The 25,404-nt window shown below is 35.8% G+C and overlaps 1 protein-coding gene across 1 annotated transcript in view; it reads right to left on the bottom strand.

The window, feature by feature from the left end:
- The window catches only part of PCLO (piccolo presynaptic cytomatrix protein), a gene marked incomplete at both ends in the record, with an annotated part of 319,291 nt that overhangs the window by 50,795 nt on the left and 243,092 nt on the right, over positions 1-25,404 (bottom strand). The window contains 8 exons of the mRNA XM_084205371.1: positions 4,281-4,463; positions 5,716-5,910; positions 7,077-7,257; positions 9,859-9,930; positions 15,947-16,040; positions 19,448-19,474; positions 21,092-21,222; positions 22,081-22,131. Of these exons, the coding sequence (XP_084061497.1) occupies positions 4,281-4,463; positions 5,716-5,910; positions 7,077-7,257; positions 9,859-9,930; positions 15,947-16,040; positions 19,448-19,474; positions 21,092-21,222; positions 22,081-22,131 (934 nt within the window). The remainder of the gene's footprint in view (positions 1-4,280; positions 4,464-5,715; positions 5,911-7,076; positions 7,258-9,858; positions 9,931-15,946; positions 16,041-19,447; positions 19,475-21,091; positions 21,223-22,080; positions 22,132-25,404) is intronic.

Here is a 25,404-nt window from a genome sequence, read left to right as displayed (position 1 = left end):
TATCATCTCTGAGAGTAGATACAGCTGTTTGGAAAAGCTGTTGTGTCATGATGGAAAATGTGTAATGTAAAAGATGAAATGTTCTCTATGAAATCCTGTGGGACTCCATTTTCTCCCCTCCTCCTCACCCCCACCTCCCCCAGCCCACCATTTTCAGTGACAAAAAATATAACACAGGTACATGTGTCAGAGGATGCTTTAAGGAAATGTGATTTTAAGTTGGTAGAGGTTTGATCTTGATAAAATTTTTCCATTATTGAAAGTTAGACAGAATTTCCTGTAGAATTATAATGCTGGTATTACCTTAAACTAACAGGGATGTTTGGATCTTTAACTGAAACCCATGACAATTTCTCTAGATCTTGAGCACTTGCTAACTAGTTCAGGTGAGTATAACAGTGTTTTTATTGTGGCAAGTTGCTTCATTTTTTGGTTGGGTTAATGTAAGCCAAATAGAAGAGGAGTTGCCTATGGCATCCATCAACAAAATATATTCAAGCAATAGCCTATTGACTTGTAGTTTTATTTTCATGAGTGTCTGTTGGAAAGAATAAAAAATGTATAGGGCTACAATGATGTTGAGACTTAAATTCACTTACTGAGCTATTTACTATTTAAATATTAATTTACTGTTCTTCAAAGATGCTAGGAAGGTTCAAAATTAAAAAAAAAATCTAGAAATTCTCTTATTTGGTCATAAAATAATGGGTTTTTTTTCACCCTTGGATATTCCAATGTAATAAAGGAATTGATTTTTCATTGTACAATCATTGTCCTTTAGGGGAAAAGCTGGGATCTTTTTCTCTGCAAAGAAAGACAAGCCAATCAAATTTCTACTATGGTGAGGCAGAAGTAGTGCACCTTTCTGCTTAATATGGATGCTGAAGTTTTTTTCTGTTCCTTGTTATTCTTATTCACTTTATGAAAGTGAATTAAAAAATGAAAGGTATTAAAACTAAAGCATTTTATTCATTCCTTAAAATCTAAAAGCTAGGTTTCAAAAGACTTTTTTAATAAAATCAGTAAAAATTATATTCCAAATACGCCTACTCTTTCATATGCATGTATCCAGAGAACTAGTGGTGTTCTGAATACAACTTTTCAAGTATCTGAAGAACTCTAAAATAATTTATTTAAAACATAACTGACCTACCAGGAAAATTCCATAAAATGAGAAGATTCTTCTATGGGATGAATTACTGACTGAAAAGGTGATGGACTGATTGACACTGTGTCTAAAACTGACTCATCAGGTGGATAAACTCTTAATACACAAATTTATGTTGAAGGGAATGTGCTTAATTTTAAGTGAATGTGTGATTGGAAATGATTCATATATTGCACAAAACCTAGATGAAATTATCTCAAGCCATCCTCTGACTTGGATACCTTGCAAAGTTCTGACTTCAAAGAGTTGGTTCTGAAATGTTACTGTTCCTCTCTGAGGGATGTGATTGGAAAGTGTAGCATGCAGTTGGTTTCTTTGTAGATCACACTCTTATCTCTCATGGGGAATGATTAAATTTTACTTCAGGGTTTATTTTTAATTAACTGCTGTAGCTGAATGTTGGATTAAACGAAGGTTCTCAGCAAAAAATCAATGTTTTCTGTTGCATCTTCACCTTAGTTTTAAAGCAGATTGATTTAAATACATTTTTGCTCTTTAAAAGGAATAGAGAAACAATTCAGTTCAAGAAAAAACTGATGAAAGACCTTTGTTTTCACAAAATATGCTATTTATGCTATAAGTGCTGATCTTGTTTATGATTTCCTTGTTACTTCTCAACAGACATACAATTGATAACTGACAAAATAGACCCAACAGAAAGGTTCCTAGGAATCAGAAGTAGAGAAGGATTTCTCTAAGGCATGGTCAAAATGACTGAGGATTCTTGTCTTGCTTGGTTTGTTGTTTTTTCTAGAGTCAGTTTAATTCAAGACAATAAATGGAGCTATTGAGAGACAAGATCAAAGGAGGACACTCCTTCTGAGGGTTATCATAGGCATAGAAGGACTTCACAGCACAGAATCATTTCCATCACCTCTGTGTACTTAGGCTGAAAAAACCCAAACAATTCTTCTAAAAGGCACTGTTTAATAAATGCACAGAGAAATAGCTGTGGTTAAAAAAATAATAATAATGTTGTGTATTATCTGTGAGACATAGTAACAAAAAATTACTAACTTGCCAACATGACTGCTCAGTCATTAAAACCAGTTCCTTATGTGTCCTTTTGCAGCTACCAATAAAGTAGGGTATAATGGAGATGGGTACCACAAACGTGCATCATCCCTTTAGGAATGGACTGGGAAACTGACAATGCCCTGATATTCACAGCTCACAATGAAGGGGAATCTCTCCTTTCTTTATTATCTCTTTGTCCCACAAAGAAGTCCATAAGTTGGAAGCTGTTTTGAGTATCTTTGGTGCTTTTTCCATTAGAGGTTATAGACTCATCTCATTTTACTTTCATACTCCACAAAACTGCTGTGAAATCATCTTGCTTTTCATTCCTGCTAAAAGCCATGAGAGTCATTAACCTCAAAATGGTAACTACTGGCCCACCACATATGAATACATTTGGACAAACTATCTTTGAAACAATAAAGAAAAGCCAAAAAATCTCACAGGTCTGAAACCAGACTTTTAAGTATGTGTAGGCGACCGCGTATTGTGTTTATTTCTCAGAAGTAAAAAGAGAAAAGTACTATATATCTTCATAACAATTTCTACCTTTTTAAAAATATATTATTGGGGACTGGACTCATTATTATAATGTGGACTCATTATTTATAATGGGGACTCTTATTCCCATAACTCTCCATGATGCTTCCTTTATTGCTGAGCCAAGTACATATCGGTATATATTCTTTTTGCAATTTTAAAAGTAAAGAAGATAGAATAAAAATTTGTTGGCACAGGCACTTGAAGCCAACAGACTCACTATTTCTTTAATTTAAAAGTATATCTGAACCTTATATATTCAATCTTACATCACAAGCAAAATGTTTTGCATTACCTGTCTATGTGAAAAGGCATCACCACAGGGCTATGAGTCTGCGATAAAATTTGACAGACACAATATCTCAAAAGATCATAGGAGTAATTTAGATTTGAATGGTCTACCCCCCAGCAGTGGTAGGCAGCTTTCAGACAGGATGACTGAGCTTGTATCACAATATTCCCTAGTTCTGCCTGAGTGTCTAGATTTGAGCTGTAGAGTAATACAATGTGTGTGTGTGTGTATGTTTGTGTAAATACATGGATTTATGGAAGAACTCTAAAGGCTCTCCAAAGGAAAAAAAACTTGTCATTTCTAAATATGCTTAAAAAGACCTGCTACTTTTGCCCCGTTTGTTAGTTGTTTTAACATCACACTAGTTGTCTGAATGACTTGCTGCCTTCAGAATATATTGTCTAAAGTACCATTTCCTCTTTCTCTTCTGCACCCCTCAGCCAGCTTATAATGTCCAGTGTGTGCAATGGTGTTGAGAGAAAAACCTTCAATGCATCTTGAGAGCTTAGGAAGGGATTACAGCACAAAAGAACATCTGGGAGTTCAGTCAGTACATTTATTTGGATTATCCCTCAGATTCCATGAAAACAAACAAGATGCTCCAGAAGTCAAAAGAACAGTGGCAATTTGAACTGATTGAGATTCTGGCTCTTTATTTGTGATGAGGGAATAAATTGATGATATGTGGTATTACAGGTGCCTACAAGTAGAAAATAATTTTTAAAGATGCTGATATGAAAAGTATCAAGAGATTGAGCTATACATGGATCAAAACTCCTTTCCTTTCCACTGGTGGTTTGAAAAATTATCTATGCTAATGACTGTTGACATGATAATTGTGTTGGAACAGGAAACAGGAATCGTTATTGTCCCAATTACATTTTTAGAAACAAAAATGTGCAGTTAGGTTTTTGTCACAGTACAAGAAATGTCCAATCATGCTTATGCAGACCAGCTTGGATGCATGCTTTTTATTAGGCAACAACATGAGCAAAGCTATACTACTTTTCAACAGAATTCCAAGTACTCCAGTGGAATGGAAGTGCACACATTTGTTGCTTCATAATGCTTCTTAGCACAGTTTTTCATTATGGATTTATGCGCTGATAGGTGGAAAAATCAAGCAGAGTTCTTGATTCATGTTAACATTTACAGCACTTAATGGAGGGGTAAAATAAATAATTAAATATCGCAATGAATTAGTTGACATGGCAAGAAGTATTTGGGATGTAGTTGGTTTCTTAACCATGTCTTTCTGCTCACCTCCTTCAGGCTTGACTGGTCCATCAGACATCACTTTCCTGAGGGCTAGTTGGCTTTGGTCTTTGTTGTCATTGGCTGGTGGAGGCAGATTGTCAGACTGAGTTCTTTGAATAGGGAGGACTCCTGCTATGCTGTGTCTGTGCTGCTTCCTGGCATGATTAGACTGACCGCTTTTGTGTGCTGCTGTGGCAGTGTGGGTGAAATGGAAACCCAGAGTATGTATCCTCAGATGGAACCAGCTTAAATGTTATTCATGCAAACAGAAGTGGGTTTTTTCTGTATTTAAGTAAGTAGTGTTTTCAAACACCAAAGAGACACCACATGCACAGCATTAAAGAGTATCAAAACTGGCTGTTTCTGTAGTAATGACAGTGAAGACAAGGGAAATAATTTTCCCTCTGTTTTGCATTATACCATGGTGAATTTATGGCATATCAACAAATCCTAAAGACAAACACAATGACTTCACAGTCAGAGAAATTTAATTTGCCATCATCTAAACCCTCAGCTAGAAATCAGATGATACTGGTCTGAAGTATACTCTGGAGAGTAATCCTTTTGAATGGAATAGTTTTAATTTATTTTAACTTATTTGAAGTTGTCAGATGAAATCTACCTTGACCCTTAATCAATCCATGGTAAAAATCTACTTAAAAATTGAACTATGACACCTGACTTAGCTCTCAACTCCCTTCGAGTTTGCTAACTTGACAACAATGTTGAAATCTGATGTCGTTGCTGGCTCTGTGTGTTTTATGGTTTTGCAATTATTGTGTTTAACGTTTTTATTGTATTTCTGTTCTGCTCATCACTAACACAATCTTATCTGAGATATAAAGAAAGTTGCCTTATATTTCCTTTCCAAAAAAAATAAAATAGTTATTTACAGTCATGTTTCAAAAATAGAAATCTCATCCATGTAGTTAAAAAAAAGTTTCTTTAACTTCAAATCTTCTTTTGTGTGTATAGTACTGTCCTTCATGATTACTACTTATAGATACATCATGTTATTAATGTGGTCTCAGTCTTGTAAGCAATTTGAAGAGCTGGCAGTTGCATCTCTGCAGGTTTTGATTATTTCATTGGTAGGTATTTAGTGACATCAAAACACAATGGACTTCTCTGTGAGTCATGCACAACCATGGAACATCATGGACCATGAGTGAAGGGACTGATGGAGAAACAGCCAGTTTCACTGCAGTCTTTATAAAATAAATAAATAACCAACTAAATAAAAGACTCCTAAATACAAGAGTATATTGTAATTATATGTATTCACACACAGGCACACAAAGAAAGACATTGAACAGAGTGAGCACAGTGTGCCAAGAACAGAAGAAAAAAAGAAAATAGCCGAAAAGGGAAGGACAGCAGGGAAAAAGGCAACAGATGAACATTAAGCTGCCATGCTGAGGAATTTATTTGCGTCTTTTACTTGGTTGAAGGCGAAGCTGCTGCACAGCTGCTTCAGCAGCGGCGATGGCTGCCCCAGCGTCTTCAAGGTGGGTTTGAGTGACGCTGGTTTTGCTTTGGCTGCGAGAGGGACCGTGAGAGCGGAGGTGGCCTTCAGAAGAAGACTTGGAGCTCCCTGGGCTGCTGTGGGATTTCTCAATGGTGGGCACCTGCATGTCTACCAGGAAAATGAAGAAGTACAACTCTTGCATTTATTAAAAACAAACAATTTCATTCTCTTTCTCTTGACTGGTCTCTCTAGCTGAATTCCAGAACAAGGAATAAAGATTAAGCTGTGCCTTTCCATTTAAAGCATCAGGATATATCACGATTAGGAAACTCTTATAAACCATTATTTTCTACTTCCCCATTGTTACCTGGCCCAGAGAATAATTTATTTAGTATTGCTTGTTTATCACCTTTTAATTAGACCTCCTGTGCTGGTTCAGACCGGTGGAATGATGGCATAGGCAGCATCACTTACACCAGTACCAAACACTTAGAAAAAACAAGTAATTTTATCCTGAATAATGCCATCAGGAAAATCACAGCCTAACTTACAGTATCTTTTATACTTACCTCTGATTCAAACAGACATCTTATATAGACACCAGTCCCTGGCAAAATGTTAAACAGGGAAATAGAAAGGAGATGGAGCAGAGTCTTGTCCCTCTGGGGCTCTCATCTGGATTGTAGATGGAATGTTTTTTGCTTTGATAGGACACATAATGTGTTTTAAGAGAGCACCTGTCCACTGACTACTTAGTATAAAAAAAAGAGAGATAAATTTCGTGAACCCGGAGACACTGAGATCAATTCTGGTTTTATAAACATTAGTATATTTTTACTGTATCAGCTCCACTGATTTCCAATACAACTGAGATGTGCCCATTATCATTGACTGGAAATGCATATGCATTATTGCAGCATAACTGTTGTTCTATAAAATATTAACATGGCATTTTCAGAAGAAAAAAAATCCATGGAATATTTAAGGAACATGAAAAATAGAAAGCTAAATATGTATTGAGTTTGCCCAAGGCTGTCAAGAAAATGAAAAGGGCACAGAATCTATAGCAGATGTGCAAAGCACATCTAGAATAGTAGTAGAATCTGTATGCTGCTGTTTTAAGGACATAATTGCTCAGTAAACTGGCTGGCAAGATTGAGACAACTTAAACCTTGTCTCCAACTAATTAATCACAGAGATAAATACATTTTTAATAAAATTTTATACAAACTTCATACCAGTATCTTTATTTTTCTATTAGAACTTACACATAGCAAAGGTTTACACATCATCTGGGAAAATATTTCGTATCAGGTGCACCAAGTCATTCCTACCCTTGGAGGGGTCCGGGAAGATTCCATGACTTCTGCTCTTGATGACAGATGGTTTTGGAGATTGCTGGCTACTCTTTTCAGAATGAGATTTCCCATGATCTATGTTTTCACTCTGTTCTTTAAGAGGATACCACCGAGGAGTGTTGTCAAGCTGAGAGATGCTGGATAACTCAATCAAAACCTACAAAGAAATCAAAGTATAATATATGGCCTGTATCTGACCTATTTATGATTGCACTCAGCAGAAGAAACCAGAGCTGTGTTGTCAGGAGTTGCAATTAAATGTAAGACTGAAGGGTATGAGGCTGTGTGTGGACAGATTCAGGACTCTGGGCATGCTGTGACCCCAAACCCAGATTCAGGAGCATACTGATGTGTCTGAATCGATGTCTTCTCACCAGGACCTCAGTCAGAACTGTGAGCTGAGTCCTTTGACTGTGGCATAGCTCCACACAAAGACAGCTGGGCAGTTTAGATGGCAGCTTGTGAGCACTAGCTTGACAGCTACAGTAAAAAGACATTAAAAAGACATCCAGCCATTCTGCCTCTGTACAGACATTTTCTAATAGGAGAAGCAAGCAGTGTAATTTCCTCCCTTTTATCAGTGCTTTTAAAGGGGGAAAAGTTGCATATTTGCTTTTATCAAGGTCTTCAATAATATGAGGCTCATGCTTCTCGAGTCTTTAAAAAATCCACATATGCCGAAGTAGCAACAAAAAGAAAAAAAACAGGGTTACTCTTGCACTTCACTAAAATAATAGAATTCAACTGACCACTCAGGCATCTAAATATTACTGAGGGAAAAAAGGAGGTGCAATGGTAATGTAGGAATGAAACAAATAAACCTTCCAAAAAATTGTAGATTAAATCTGCTTTAAGCCACCTTCATTGTTAGCAGGACTTTGGTGAAATTTCTTAGAAAAAAAATAGATGTTAAAAAAAAACAAAATAAAGAGCATTGGCACCAAAAACACCCTTAAACTTTCAATAAGTTTGCAGTTGAGAGGGCCCATGGGATGTAAAATTCATCACAGGATCCTGAAGGAAGGAAGGTCAAAAATAGATTTGCAACTGGCTCTAAGGTGAGAGGGTTAAATTAATGCCAGGTAGGGAAGTTTTAAAACTGCTAGACAAATAAAGTGTGCAATTACTTCAGGGAACAATGTTTTTGTCACTTTATTACAAGACCCTGAATTAAAGAAAGCCTCTTCAAGTATAGGGATGGGGAAGTCTCCTAACAACTGATGGTTTCTGTGTTAAAAGCCTTTTTCCTTTCCTTTTTTCCTTTCAGTTTTAAAGGTTGTCCGTGCTCTGGCTTGGTCTTTCTGGTTAGACCTATACCTAATCTTAACAGATGAACTCTTTACCACGCTCCCTGTTGTGGATTTTAGTCAAGACTGGAAAATGACTTGGAAGAGAGCACGGCTGAGGATTGTTGCCAATGGGCAGTGTAGGCTGGGGCTCTGCTTTGTAGGACAGATTTCACTTCCCATGGACATGGACCTTGATGTGGCACTTTTCTTCTGGGGCACACAAGTGCTGCTGGCTCGATTCAAGCAAGTCTTTGGGGCACAATTTGGATATCCCACATCTGATGTTATGGTGCAGGATTCCTCTGGACATCCTGATGCTGAGATACACTGGATAGTCTTTTCTGTTGCTTTTTTGCCTAAATAACTGCTTTCACAATTTAAAAATAATTAAAAAAAAAAAAAAAGCAGTTCTAGAGGCTGAAGACAATTTGAAGGGGAAAGGTTTAAATCTTCATGTAAAAGCAGTTGCTAGAGCATCCCCTTTCTAAATTTCAAAAAAACCATGATGTAAGTATTCAGTAAAGCCCTGCATTTGGACAAACATGCTGAACTCAACAAGAATATGGACACAGGATGCAGGAAATAAGTAATCATGTAGCAGCTTCCCATACATTTATTTTAGTAATTGTTCAAATAGTGACACTGATTGCTCAGTTTGGTAGTTACACAAAGGGGAACTGGAGTTGAACTGTGTGGCTTTTTTGCAGAATTCAAATGTAAAATGAGCCCAGATACTCCCAGTTACTCTGCATGACAGATCGATTTTCCTGTGCTTCTGTTTCTAATTATAATCTTTATTTGTAATTACATCTTTAATTATTTTTATTTCATAGTTATTGCTGGTAATTCTGTATTATATGTGCATATGCTTGTTTAATTGTTTTTCAAAGATAAATCCTTCTTCTCATGAACACTCATTTTATTTATTGTTAATTATAAGATTAGATTTTGCATTCATTCATACTTTACTAAAGATGTTACTTTTTCAGAATGTTAAAAATGAGACTGATCAGCAAGACTAAATTGCTCATACTTGAAGATACTTGTGCATGTGTTAAAATATGGTTTGATGGCAGAATTTAATCCTTTAATCATTTACAAAGACTAATACCTCCTCAACCTTTCTGTGTTAAGGTAAAATCAAGTCAGACAGCTTTCAGTCATAAAGAGAATTTCCCCTAGAGTCACTTTGAATGTTTTTGCTACCTCACACTCAAAAAAATATTAATTTTCAGCAAATTAACAGTTTGATGGGTCCAAAATTAGCTTGCCCCCAGTTAATCAAGAAAAAAGGGATTTATCTTTCATGTCTAAATTAAAGAAATCATGACCATTTGTTAAGAAGACAACAGTAAAACTGGTATGTAAAAATGTTTTACTTAACATGTGTACCATACCTTGAAAGAGAACAGTCTCCAAATAACAGCCTGCAGTTATTAGTAGTAGAGAGGAAGAAATAAGGTACTCACTTCACCGAGGAAGTCATTTGAGGAAAATCTATCATAATCCCACACAGTCACTTCCAGGGTTTTCTTTTTCAGCTGCAATTTAAGCAAAAGGATAATTAAATTCATAAACTTCAGATCAAGTCTTTATTGTGGTTTCTATAGATTATTTCCCCCACGTATCCTTTTTCATAGAGACAGGTAGGTAATTTTCACCGTTTCACCAACCTTATTCTGAGAAAAATAACTTGGCACTATTATTTGTTATCAAGCAAGATGGGCTTGGGTTTGGTCCTATTTTAGGAATTCCCACAAGTTGTTTTGGGCAGAATTTATGTCTACTACAAGAGTCAAACTGATTTTTAAGGCCTCATTTTTTGTTCCTGCAGCTTTTCTCATCACCAGATCTCTCTGAACGCAGACATCTGCCTGAACTGCATCTGAGTGTGAATTTCAAATGTATGATATCAAACACCCTATTTACATAACCTCATCTGTGAAGACCAGGCTTTAATGCCTGCAGAATTCAGTGTAGTCAGTGAGAGTCTGTGAGTGATCCAGGCATGCAGACAAGTTGTACTGTTGGGCACTAATGACAGCTGTCAAAACCCATTATCTGCTGATCTTGTTAGGCATGATAGCTGTGTCAAACACTCAGGACACAGTAAGAAACAAGTAATCTTTATATGACAAGAGAGCACAAGACAGAGAAACTGTTGACCAAAGCAGTTGACCTCATTGTAAGGACTGACCTGAGTGTTTTTCCAGGGTCTCTGAGGACATGTAGGGGCAGGATTGATTATTGATTTTGTATTCTAGGGCAAAAGGCTATAAAGTGGCTGCAAGGGCTCATGTGGCTTGAAAGAGAAAAGGACAAAATCCTGTGGGTTGCAGGGTGTCTGCAAAGTCAGGCTGAGAAGTGATAAATGAAGAATGCAAGCATTACCAAGGAAAAGTGGACTCTTCACACACTTGAATTAAAGAATTCATCTGCTGAATTCTTATGTGATAGTTGAGGTCATCATCTTAACAGAAACAACCTCGCTGCTCTATTAATTGGCTGCTGGTCACAGAGGGACAGCAAAGGATCAAGTCACTGCTCAAAATGATAAGCTCTACCAATCATTGTACATATTGCACATACTTGCAATGAAAGCACTCTTGGCTATTTACAGGACCATAGAATATTCTGAGTTGGGAGTGACTCACAAGGATCATTGAGTGCAACTCTTAAGTGGATGGTCAAATCCCCACAACATTGGTGTTATTAGCTCCATGATCTCATCAATTTGCCTCCATTGCCCCTTCTCTTCATCCAGACTAAAACAGTTCCTAGCAACCTGCAATTGCCTTTAAGTGATAATTTAATCTCATCATTATGTATTCAGAATATCATCTGCTCCCAGCCAGCTTTGGAAAAATGTGCAACTATGTAAAGCCAATGTCTATGAAAATAAAATTTCAATCAGCATATCCTGGAAAACCCACACAAGGGGGAATTAAACTATTTTTAGCATCAACAATGTACTATTTAAACAGGCAACTGCATGACTTGAAACCTAAGATTAAAAAAAAATATTTGAGAGCAATTCTTTAATCTTTCTGTTTTATTCTTACATAATTAAGCAATATTCTTCTTAAGGATTCATTTAAAAATTATCCTGCAAGAATGAACAAAAAGATTATTTTTAAAAAATTTCTCACACAATATTTCTAAAGCTGATATGCTTGACTGAATAAAATGACTTTTCTTTGCTGTTCCAAGACAGTATTGAAACTGCAACATGAAAAATAACCTGAAAAAGTGAGCCAAGCACCCATTGGTCCATGATGCTTTTGGCTTCCTGGATGATACAATTTCTGACAGGTCCTATATAAAGTATATGTATTTTTACCACGAAAATAAGGGATAGCACAAATACTTTTCAGAAATGTATTGTCACTGATGTTGCTATTTTGAGACGAGATTTCTTCTTGATGGCTGTGCAAGGACAGAGAGAAAAATTAATAGATCCAGGAAATGGGGAAAAAAACCCTGAGGTTTAAAGAATTTTTGGCAGAAATGGGAAAAAAGAAAAGATTTTCAAGTAACTGCAGCCGTATTTTGCTATCTTCTTTGCAATAATGTGATAATAAAACTGTGATGAAAACTTACAGTACTCTATACTTTGCAAAATCTGTTTTAAGCCTTTTAGTTTAATAAAGCTTTTATTAAATATTATGGCAATGAAAAACCATGGAAAGACCTTTATTAGGAAGATTGCATGAAACTAGTTTCAAAGCAGAGGAAAATTTGCTTCTCTGCAGATATATCTGTGTGCCCCTATGGTGGCAAAGAACACTAAATGGCTGCTGATTTTAAAAGCAGCCATTTCACCATCACAGTTCTGCCTTGCTGCATGAGGCTTCTGCCTTACATCAATCACTTTTAGGCTGTGAACCCTGAAGTTCTGATGCTCATCAGGAATGTGACAGACAGCAACACTGAAGTGGGTTTTAGGAACCCTCTATCTGCCTGACCATAGCTTTCTGCAAGTGGGCAATGTACCAACAGGAAAATGAGTGTCACAAAAAAGAAGGAACATGGTTTCCACATATTGGGAAGGTCATCTGAGTCCCAAACATACTCTGAAAAAAGTGCTACCTAACAATTTCAGTCTTAGCATTGTAGAAAAAAAAAGTAGCAATAAAATAAAATAAATAAAAGCACATTATTGCAAGTGAACTCCAGATAGCTTTAGGCTGTCTAGGGACAGCCATATTTTAAAGAAAATGAAGGAATTTGCAGAAACAGCCAATGTGAAAAATATTGTCTCTTATGGAAGGCATAACCAACCCCACAGGTACAGAGTGGCTTGTTTCTCATTGTAAATATCTGGATGTTATGGATAGTGTCTGCCTGTAGCTAAATATGCACTAATTAAAATATTTAACCCATAATCCTCTAAAATTTCATACTAGGATTTGCATTAGGAAAGAAATAATTTTAATGCAGCTTGTTTTTTCCTCTATGTTAAAAGCTTATTACTATAATTACTTCAGAAGTAATACAAAATATTGTAATTTCAGTCAGGATGTTTGATGAGTAGAATTTAATGTATTGGCTAATCCATTACAGTTATTTTTGTTTATATTCATATTTACCATTTTATTGTTCTCTTCTCTGTATTGATGTACTTTGGTATATGGGAGGACAAAAAGACTTTTTATAGGTCACTTAGGAACTTACTTTCTTTTGAGTTAGATATTAAGTAAGATTTAAATACCAACACCTCACTGATTCATACAAAAGATTTCCTTAGTTTTGGATATAAGACCTAGGCTTCCACCTCACTCAAAGACTTTGAAACTATTACTCTTTCTAAATATATTACCTTCAAATTACAGACATAAGTTACAACAAAACTATTTGCTTTGTGGAATGATTTCAAATAAGTAAATGTTTTTATTTGCTTTCTGGCAAGTTGAGGCAAAGAATGGTGGTCATACAGTATACCAATGGTGTCACCAGCAACAGAACTTACATCTTTTATCATCTCCTTCTTAAATTATTGTAATGCTTTCTTTCTTGCTTGCTCTGAGTAGGTATTGGACTTGAGTTAGCAATTACTGCACATTTGTAATATGGGTACTCAGCCTTCCTCTCAAATTGTAATTATTTCTACTTTATTACTTAACAAATCCCTTAAATTACTAAATATTCACAGTTTAATTTATTTTTTCTGCAACTGTCAAAGGAAAATTTGCTATAAATGAGATAAAACTAATCATTCTGACCTTGAAAAATCCTGTTTCATTTCAAAGAGTGATCTATTTCCCATAATTATTTTCACTTTAATTTCAACTAGTTTATGAAAGAGAAAAGGAAAATAAAATAATTGTACAACCAGCTGAAGTCTAGACAGTGACGTTAAAAGAACTATATTAGGAAATATTTAATAATACTTATTGGCTGTCTGCAAGCAATGCATGCTTTGATGGAGAGAAAAAAGCATGGGGGAAAGGAAATATTTCTTTGAAGAAATAATGCTTATAAAAATTCATGAATTTATGTTTGAATTTGACTGCTAACTCTGTGTAACAATGTGTGATGCAGTTTTGCTTGTTTGGTGAACAAAACTCTCATTCTCAGTCTAATGCAATGATTGTCTCGTATTTCTATTTCTATCTGTAACTATTTTGAAATATAGATTTGTGAGCATTATGTACAAATGATGGTCTCTCACATGGTAAGAGTTCTTCAGACTGTAGAGGATACTTATCATCAGCATTGAATTATTTGGGATTTAGAAATGTGCTTAACTGTAGATTCTCTAAGCCGGGGCATGGAATTTTGTTGGAGAAAAGTCACACACGCTGCTGTCTTAGCAGTAGATAAAAGCCATGGAAAGGTGTGGAAGGAAACAGTGCTCTCTGCACCCAGTTCTGTGTGACAAGATGCTTAAATATAAAAGATATGTGGTGCTCAAATGAAGTTTACACACTTAAAACCATAAACACTGCATAAAAGTCTCAGAAAAAGGCAAAAGAAGGGGATTTGCAAACAGAAAGCAAAAATGCAAAGTATTCAACATGCAAACTAAAGGCAAATTTAATCAAATAATGGTCCAAAAACCGACATTAAAGAGACAAGATTTTTTCTTGCCATAAAAATCAGTGTCCAGGAAACCCTAGATTAATATCATTATCTGTTTACAAAGTACCAAACAGCCACTGAATTTACAACACTCCAGTACTCTTAATAACAGCTCTGTGAAATGTCACAGCAGAACCCCCAAGCAAATTAAGAAAACACAAGGATCTTTCTTAGATGAAAAGCTGAGTTTGGAAATATTGTAAAGACTTAGTAAACCCTTTCATAAAACGAAGAAAACTTAGGGTTTATATTGCAGCTGGGCAAACATCAGTGTGGTTTTTTTCTGATGCTTTAATTGTCAAATAGCTTCCATTTCTAAAAGCCTGCATGAAGCAGTAAGAAAACCCCAAAAAACCACTACCTACAACAGGACAGCTCTGAAGGAAATCTGAGCTACTGCTATTAAGTCCAGACATGTAGATTACATGAGCAGCAAGGCAATTCCCTCTGTGGGAAGGGTTTTGTTCCATGCAAAAATGATCATTTTAATCTGTTCCTCTCAATGGACAAGAAAAAAGAAAAACGAAATTCTAAATTGGGAAGATTGTATTGAGGTCTTGGGGTTGTGATGCAGAAGAACATTAAAAGCATTGGGAAATCTATTTGCTGAAGAGCCTGGTTATTCTGGGCTTTTTTACAAGTACTGAAAGATTAAATGGCAGTGTAAAGTGAAGTTGAAAGTATCAAGAACAAAACAGAAAAAAAAGGCAAAAAGATTCAGGACTGCATTCAAATCCAGTACTCTATAAAACACACTTCATAGTTCTAAAAAAATGAACTGATCATTATTTTGCCAATTATATCTTTTTCAAATTGGTAAAATTTCCTTTGTGAGAAGAGATGGAGGAGTAGAGCACTCAATTGCTTCACACTGCTTCAGAAGCACAGCTGGAGTTAGGAAGCCACCAAGAAACAGAGAAGACTCTGCAGACATCCTACCCAGATGTGAGTTAAATCTTTCTATGAAAGGAAATCAAATATCTTCTAATGTTTTTCATGTGATTCATGAAATTGGTGATAAACTTAAAAATGCATACCTACATTTTATACATATTTTTAAAATAAAAATTGTAGAAACTGTGCTTTGTGTTAGCTTGCATGGCTGTTGGAACAAAGAGTGACTATGATTTCTGCATCTACTTCAGAAACTTATGTCTTAATTTATTACCTTATTAATTTATTCCATTATCATTTTTTAAATTGTCACATCTGTACTTCTAACATGGTGATGAGTGTAATCCCCACAAATTATCATTTTAATGAGTAGAAGGGCAAGAAAAGAGCATTTCCATAGGACGCTCTATCAGAGGCAAGGAAAGAATTCCGAATTTCTCCTAAATCTGGCAAGATTTTTCAGGGGGCAGAGAATTTCCAGTAGCACACTGCTCCCTTCACAGTGAGCACGGCAGACCATGCAGATGATAAAGCAGCAAATAAAGCAGCAAATAGCACTGAAGAGCAGCACCAGTCACGCACCTGCTCCACAGAGATATTTTTATAGATGACTGTCTGATTCCACTCAGGATTCAAGCTCTTCTGTATGTACTTGGTTCTCCTCTTGTACTCAGCACTGGATTTGAACAAAGGAACAAAACATTACATTAGTGATCTTTTGTTTCTTTCAGCTCTAATACAAAAGAAACCCAAAACACCCACAAAGCAAAAGCCAGAAAAAGAGCTGTATCTTTCATTTCTGCAGCAATTCAGGGTTATGGGAGGACAATGACAGCCTTTGGGATGTTTTCTTTGGTATGCTTTTATGAGATAGTCTTTTAAAACATCTCCTGACTCTTCAGCAGGCTTGCTCTGCCTAAAACCATTTCAAGATAAAGCATCAGTCAGCACATGCACACAGACTTTGTCCTCTCATTGGGCTCTGATTCTAAATTGAGGTGATAATGCATTGACTTCTTTTCCATGACCATCCCATTAGCACTTTAAAGTAGCACAAATTCATTATATTTATAGGTTGCAATCTCTAATTACAGGAATCCCATCTCACAAACACATTTAATGAATGCCATAAAGTAACTAATATCCTGTTAATGATTGAAACACTAATTTCTTATTGATCCTGTTCTCTGCCTAACCCTCTAACTGTACTGGAACGAAACATAAAAGTGCATCAGAATCACAATTTTTTTTTTCCTTTTGTCAATAGCCAAGAACAAAGGTTTGGCTGCATAATCTGTTTTAAAAATAATTCACTAATGCTTTTTATTGTACTTTACATTTCCTGAGTGTGGAGAAAGCAATACACTAATCTTAAACAGAATACCGATTCATCAAGCTCTCTGAGTTTTGATGTTAGATTTGCTTTCATTCCAATTTTAATTTAACATAAATTTTAATGGAAAACTAAAAAACCTGGGTAGGAGAACATGAGAATCTTTTAATAGTTAGAAAAACCCACAGGATTTAAGGTAAAGAAACTCTTTTTGTCAATCTGAAAGTATATATCTGCTGCATCTACTACTAAACAAGATGTTCCCAGGACTGTTTTCCAGCTCTAAGAGAAAATGGCACAACATAGCTTGAATATGTCATATTAAACTCTTTTATGGCTCCCCTACAATAACTTTTGGAATTGTACTATTCTTGCTTCTGATTTAACTGCTTTGGTTCCCACTGTGGCATGGTCCCAGACCAAATACACAATTTTTTTTCATATGAGATTAACTGAGAAGGATCACTCAGGAATACATTTAATCAGACAGTCACTAATGATGTACCACAGCTGGTTCCAGGTTGGAACAGTTCTGATTTATGGCCATGTGAAAGATACATGTGCTTTACTGGCACACATATGTGGATGTGGGGACTTCGGCACCAGCAGTTTCATTCTGTAAAATCAATTCTGCTGTGCAATGATCCCATCTAATTAATCTTGTTTGCAGAGTGGCTTTATCCTCCAAAATGAGGTGGCTCTATCCAAGCTGCCTACTAGCCTCAAAGTGAAGCACTTGCAGCTATTTTTCCTCATTTTTTTCCTCTGGTTATTCTATGTATTTCCAATATTGTAAAAACTTACCAAACCCTTTCGTCAAACAAAAAAAACTCAAGGTCTATATTTTCTTGGACATCTTTGTATCCACTGTCTTTCAGTTTATTGAAAAATGTGAATGGTTTTGGGACCCATGAAACAAAGGATCTATTCACCTCTGCTTATGAGAAGAAAGCAGCAGCTCTCCAGAGTTCAGGGAGTTCTATCAGCCATAGCATAGCATGGCAAGGGTGATTTAAAATCCAGGGGGACCAAGAGCATATGAAAAAGAACCTCACACAAAGTTATATCTTTGTATATCTTGGAAAGAAAGCTGAAATACAAAATCCGAATCCATTTCAAAATGAGATTTCAATGTGAATAGTATTAAGTAATGCAGTTAAAATTCTAAAGCACCTCAGTAGCTTCTTTTCACACTGTCTGGTATGAGAAAAGAATCCCCTGCCTAGAACATCCTGCTTACATGTCCTATGACCTAATGGTTTTAGGGAACTGGTATACTTCCATTTCTTGAAGAAAGTGGGAAAGAAACCTTTGGGCACTCAGCCAAGAAAATTACACCAACATTCCCTTTCCTTTTCTGGATTGCCTTTTGCAATAGTAGAATTTCATCACCTTTTCAAAGTTTCTGATTCTTTTTTGAAGTATGTGAGAAGGTGATTCATTCAGTGTTGAGCTCTAGAGCTTGCAAAAGATGAAATTGTTGTTAACAGGGCAGCTGTGAAATATTTCCAGTGAAGTCCATGGAATATGTGGATCTATACTGCAAGGGTTAGGTGAGCCCACATCCATGTAGTCTGTGCTCTGTGTCTGCTGCAGAGGGAGCCAGGAGCCCTTGACCTCTTCCAGGGAGGTGCAGAACCAGGCTCAGCTGGATGGGAGATGAAAGTTTCTAGGCCTCTGAAGGGGAGGATCTGGCAAACACATTAAGTTCATACCCCTGATGCACCTTCCCCCCAACAATTAACAGTTTGACACATGAAGGTGCTTTAATAAAATGCATTCATTAGACCAGTCACTGGTATGTCACAATATGAAATAATTTGCATTTGAAATTCAGAGAGTATACTGTGTGAGAAGATACAAATGGCATATGTCTTTTATTTATATTTTCTCTCTGATTCCTTAATTATAAATTATTAACATATAATGAAATTGATTAAGTATGATAAAAAACATAATAGAATAACCGTGTTAAAAATTGTATTAGAATACACATATGAAATATGTAATTCTAACACATTCATAAAATAATTTTAGTAATTAAAAAAAGAGACAGATTATAGAAACCTGTTTATTGAAATTAATCTGCTCACTTGTTTAGTCAGGGTATTATTTTTAAACAAATTTAAAATTGTTTAAATTTATGTGCTTAGCCCTGCCTGATATTAGCATATCTTGAGAATTGAGCTTTGCCTTATGTTTCCGGGACAAACAAAGCACTCCTAATTTCAATAATTAAATTTTAAGTTTGTTTACCACAAATACCCACTTATGTGGTCAAGCAGATTTAATTGTCCATTTGGGCAATTATCTAGAATGATACCTGGCTTTAATGTCTTTACACTGTTCAAGATAAATAGAGAAAATATTCAGTTTCTTTACCAAACAGAGCCTGTTTCTCTCGGCAGTTACACTGTTCAAAATCTTCACACAGGTTCACAGTTAATTATTTTTTGACTTTCAGTGAGTGAGAATGTGGTTTTAAATATCTCTGAACTAAATTCTTCCAGACTTCAAAAGACATTTTGCTTCTTGTCAGAATTTGGTCTTAGAATAATACTGCACAAAGCAGCATTAACTACTTGTTTCCAGTTCCTGAAATGACCTAATTAGTAAATGAAAAACAAAACCATACCACAGTTTCATGCCATCAGAACTCAAGAGAACTCTGTAGTTCAATGTACAGGCTCACTGTCTCATTCATGCACACAGAAAATGAAAGAATAAAGTTGGAAGATAGTAGACTCTACCTGGCGTTTTGGACAACCATGACTTGTCTGCACATCCAGAATTTACAGAGTTAGGAACACAGAGAAAGCAGCATAAGAGAAAATGAGAACAGAGATGGAAGAAAACATGAATAATGGGTAGTTTCTAGTATCAGAATCAAAGGAAACAGAGGTATTAGGAAGAATAAGAAGTCTAGCAGTGACTGAACTACAAATAAAAGTTATTCAGCAGCAACCCAAGTTTTTACTTTCCAAAAAATGTCTGGGACTTTTAAGAAGGTCTTAATTTTAATTATTCCCTAAATACCAAAGTTACATGCAAAACTATACCAGTGGTGTGCTTTAAAACAATAAACCCAAACAAAACTAATATCCAATATTTCATATCTTGGCAACAAGTTTAAACTGATATGTCAAAGGACGAACATGCCTTTACTTCTAAGTATCAGTGAATATACCTGCAAAATTCCCATTAAGAGTGATTTGACAAACATTTTACCAGACTCTTAGGTGAATTTAAAAAGTTCTCAAGTTTAAGCACCTCTTCCCCTTGCATTCAGTAACAGTTTTTGGCCCAGTGCTGCTGATCAGCATTGAGTACTGTATAGCTGCAATTAGCAAGCCACAAAAGAAGATGTTTGGCTTTATTTGTACCACTCATGCTTTTAGTGGTGCTTGCCCAGACACCAAATGGTGAGCTGTGACCTGAGCATCCACTTTCCTGTTAGTCTGAGTAACACAGAAATACAGATTTCTATTTGCATTGTTCTATCCTAAGAGTCTTTTAGTATGAGCATTATTACACCAGCAGGGGAGTTTCCACAAATGTGTCTTTGCAATATAGTCTGATCCATCAGCTTAATTTTAGATACATCTATTGTGTCACTGAGGTCAGCAGCATTATTATAACCATGTATTCTTATGCATTCTCCATAGACATATGACATTCTGTACATTAGGATTAAAAAATAGTTATGATATTGCTGATACAGAAACATCTTTTAAAGGAAGTTATAATGAGCTATTTGTAATTACAGAGTCAAAAAAATCAATGACCTGTGAAAAAGTGATTAGTGACTTGTATAGTCATTAAATATAAAATTATTAGTATTTCTAAAACCGTATCTTCACTCTTAAAAAAAAGCGCTCCTTAAAATGCTGGCAGAGAAATTTATTTTCTGACAAGTATTTCTTGGCTTTTTTATTATACTGTAACCATAAATCTATCTCAGGTACTTTAATTTTGCTTTTTTTGCAAATCAATCAATCAATCCTAAATTCAAATTGTTTTGAGATGAAGCAACCATTCCATGTTAGACTTAACATGCAGCTTTCTGTATTGCAGAAAGTATTGCATCTATTTAGTACATTTTCATTGAGACTGTTGTTATTTTAAATATTTTTACATGTACTGTAATTTTTAGAAGGAAACACGAAAAAAAAGAAAACATGTATCTACAGGAATGATCATAAATTTCCTAAGGTCATTAGCAAAGTATCTATATTCTCTTGGGAATAGGATCTGACTCTGTATTAAAAATCCACCATTTTTGCTGATGTTGCACGTGGATTTTCTATAGCAACAACTCTTAGTTCTCTTTATTAATGCCACATAGCAAACCTAAACTAAAAGAAAATTCAAGTAAAAATTTGTCCTACACTTACCCTCTCCCTGGAAGAAGATAAACTTTAACGAAGGGGTCCGAGTAGCCATTGTTATCTCTGGGAGCAAGGTTTCTTGCCTGAAGGATGTGGATGATAAGGTTGCCAAGGTGCTTGTCATAGTTGATTTGAAGCTAGGGAATGCATTAAAACACAGAAGGGTTGTTTGTTACTTTTAGTTTCTGAGCGATTCAACATCTCCTAAACCCTTTGAATAAACTGAGTTTTAGACCCTTATGTTCCCTCCAAATAAACAAATTCCAGAAGTTTCTGTGTCTCTCTCTCCTGAGTAGAATGAGACGCTAGATCATCACATTGGACCTTGAAAAAAAGGGAAACACCCATATTCCAATCAGGAAAAAGAAAAGGAAATTTGAACCCTTGATGTGATTCTGAACAATTACCAGTTTATTGAGTGTTAATTACACAAATCTTATCTATCTGGAGGCCAGGGATGTTATAATACTATGAAAAGACTCAGTACTAATACAGAAGAGAGAGATTAAACAAGAGTAAAAAAAACCCCCAGAAATCTATAGGAAGTTAGGCTTCAGTTGTTCTGCAGTTCTCTTTTTGAGTGTTTTAAAAGTTTAAAGTCAATTTACATAACAGATAACCAGAAACTTGATATGGCATGGAAATAAATACATTGCACTATAAGAAATCAACAGCAATTCTTACTTCAATGCAAATAGACTGGGAATTTCCAAGGAAAAACCAAAATAAGTGGCCAAAGATCAAGGATTAAAATGAATTAACTATTCTTTTAGTCCCTTTGGGAACAGCAGTGTTTTCCATTCTTCTGGTTGTATATTATAATTCAGCATTAAAGACAGGTGCAGAAATCTAGCACTGACTTACATTAGTGACATTTTAAGGGATTAGAGTTGAATAAAAAATAAGTTGATGGAGATATTTTTCTGCAAACTTTTTCCAAAGAAAAACACAGCCAGTATCAACAACAATCTACACAGCAAAAACTACACATTTACCTGTATTTCTCCAGTGATTGGATGGGAAGCAGACTTTGTAGTTTCCGTGGGCTGCCAGATTAAAAATACATAGATTTTCAAAGTTAGCTTTTTTAACAAGTGGGGTTTATACTGCTGCATTGCCACAATTTTATTTTTTTTTTAACTGTCTCCAGTTGTTACAGTCAAAACAAATGGTTATGTATTTCAACAGCACTTAAAGTCCAGCCCAGACATTTTGATCAGCTTTTATGCAGGTACAGAATCAAACAACTTCAAATCTTTACAGTCTGAGCAGACAAGGAGGCATGGGGAGAAAAAAACACATAGCATCAACCCTGCCTAACAAACATGAATGCTGCCAAGAGAAAGGACCATGCCACATAAACACAGCAGTATATTTCTGTCAATATGAGAAAGGCAGAGAGAGGCAAAAGTTGGTCTAAATTAAACTGAGTTTAGGTGAAAGTAGGGAGAAAGAGTGGAAATGGTAGTAAAACTAAGTGATGTGTGTGAAAGTGGAGTACACAATTGCAAGCCACCTCATATAATGTCTTTTACTTTATTCTGTGTTTTCTGATAGTCAATTCAGCTGCAACACTTCAAATTCCTCCCCACACTTTCTGTGACATGAAATTTAAATTTTCTGTCCTCACTTTCCTCTCTCCTTTATTAAAAATTGCCTAAGTTTTTGACAAACAGCAATAGAATCCTTAATGTTTCTCTCTGCTGTTTTTTTTCCCCTCCTGTTTGTTTGGGGAAAATAATATCATCACTTGATTAGAATCCTGAAGTTACAAAAATATGATGTTCTTTTAAATTTGGTGGCCTCAAGCCAGTCTGGGCCAATCTCTAATCTGCAAGCCATCAGTCAAGCAAGAAAGCTCTGTTTCAGTAGTAGAATTTGAATATTTTTGTGTTCTCTCCATTTCTTCCTTGGTTGATGCAGCAAAAAACAAATGGTGCAAACAATGACAAACTTCCTGTTCTCTGAAGACTGCTCTGGAAGCTGCAATTTCCTATTCCTCCAGATGTGAGCAGCTGCCTGACATTATTCCATGTAATTTGTATTTCTATCACTTTCCCAGAAGAGTAAAAACCATCTGCCTCTTTTGTGCTACTAGACACTCCAAGAAAATCCTTCAAGGCTCTTTTAAGGTGTTGGAGATCAACTGCCTTAAATTAGGGCAAATGTGAAGTGCCCACATTTCCTGGACCACAGCATGAAGTTAAGGTGATGCACTGCCCTTTTCAGTGTTGTGTTGAAGAAACATCCTCTCAGTCAATCAGATCTGATGAGAAATAGCCAGAAAAGTCCCAGCCAAACACTATCACAATGAAAACAAAGGAGAAAACTAGCCCAAATCTGCCTGTTATACTCACTGTCTTGTTGCTTTACGCACAAGCTTTACCAGAAAAACAAACAAACAAACAAAACCAAAACTAATTCAAACTTGATTTGTCTGTAAATGCAGTTGCATCCAAAAAATAATTCTCATGAAAAATTTTTATAATCAGCTTCTCTTGGTGCCTTACAAAGCTTTTAAAGAAGTTTAATTCATCCAACAGCTAAAATAAGTCATCAGTAGTCTATAAAAAGTTCTGAATCTGAAATGAAATTTTAGATTGATAGCAATATGCTCCTAAAACTTGTTAGGTCCTTGACAAGACTATTCAGAGAGTGAATTTCACTGATTTTGCCAAAGACAGGGAGCTACCTGAGCGTGGTGCAATCTTTCAAAGTAGGGCATGAATGGCTTATATTTCTCATACTTTATCTCTACAAATGGATTTTATTATACTTAATAGTTTTGACCTCAGGCTGTACTAGCACTGACAATACTGACACCACCAAAAATAACATGGAGCTGTGCTGTGGCTACAAAATCACTGCCAGCTAGTCTAAATGCTCTCATTTTTCATGAGTTGGAATAGCAAGAATAATGAGTTTGTTCAACCTGAATGTCATGTAATATGGAATGTATGAGTATGGATAATGTAGGAGGAGTTCATAGAGAAGGGAATGGGCATGAGAAATTCGTATTGAGACTTCCAAAGGTATTAAGCTGTAGTTTGTAAAGTGGACTCTGTAAAAATAAATCTGCACTTTTATGTTTCTATATCACTCTTGAATCACTGCATCATTTACAAGACTGTGATTCAATACATAAAATATTCTCTTTTCTCTGATGTCAGCAAATTTAAAACTGATCATGAAGAATTACCCATATATTTTAAAGAAACATGAATAATTTAGGCTGAAAGAGACCTCTCAAGGCCATTTGGTCTAACCCCCAGCTCGGAGCTGGGCCAGCTTTAAAGCTGAGATGCAAATAAGTATCTTCCTTTACCACAGCCTCAGTGAGGATTAATTTGTAAAGAGGGAAAGTATTCCACAGTTGACTTTTTTAGGAGCTAAAGGATCTGAGGATTTAGAAAAAAAACCAATCCATGCTTCATATTAAATGTTTCTATAGGTCATTTATGTCCTGGATGTAATCTTTACCGTAGAACGATCATGCATTTACACTACAAAAGAAACAGGTCTTCACAACAAGCTCAAGGCTTCCAAGGGTTAAATCTCTCCTGTGATGGCTAATCAATTTCTGTTTAATTACTATTGATACTCCCACGTGCACTCACACACCCTGTGTAAGAGATGGTGCTTTGTAATGCCATCACACCTGCTCAAGCAGGTTGTGATGACCATGGGGTGAAACTGGTTAATGGAAAGCTTTGATGCACTAGGCACTATCTCCCTCCAAAGTAACAATAAAAATGAGAAAATTGGCACTGCAGAATATGGCAGAGACCACAACAACATTTCTAGTGTGTATTTTATACAAAAATCCTTTTAAAAGTACTTGCTAAAAATAAAAACAGTTGCAAAAACAAGATCTAGGCAGTTTGGATATTTAGTCTGTCATGATATTTTGGCAGGGCTGCAGCCTGCCTAGAAATGCTGTCAGCCCAAGGCAAAGAGCAGTTCCAGAAAGGATGAGCTTTCTCTTCTAACAGAGCTCAACACCATTATAAACTTGGCCTGAAGTCAATGAGCAGAAACTATACAAGTCAACAAGAGCTATGCTTGTTATGAAAGAAATGCCTCTCAACATGATTTTCACAAATAAGCAAAGAATGTTTTAGATATTTACCTGACTAGTTCTGACTTTTGCATCTCCTACATAAAGGCATTAATTCTAATAATTTTTTTGTTTCATCTTTATAAGCCTAGAGCTGAATTTTCATAAAAGAATCCTAAATCCTCTGTGAAGCAGAAAAGTAAATTTATGCATCTAACTTTAGGTGACCTGCTACAGTGCCAAAGCTGGGAACCCAGTCTCC

The sequence above is a fragment of the Fringilla coelebs genome (assembly GCF_963513975.1).
Source record: "Fringilla coelebs genome assembly, chromosome: 5".
NCBI lineage: Eukaryota > Metazoa > Chordata > Aves > Passeriformes > Fringillidae > Fringilla > Fringilla coelebs.
The sequence above is the reverse complement of the archived record's forward strand: the minus strand, read 5'-3'. Positions and strand labels throughout refer to the sequence as shown.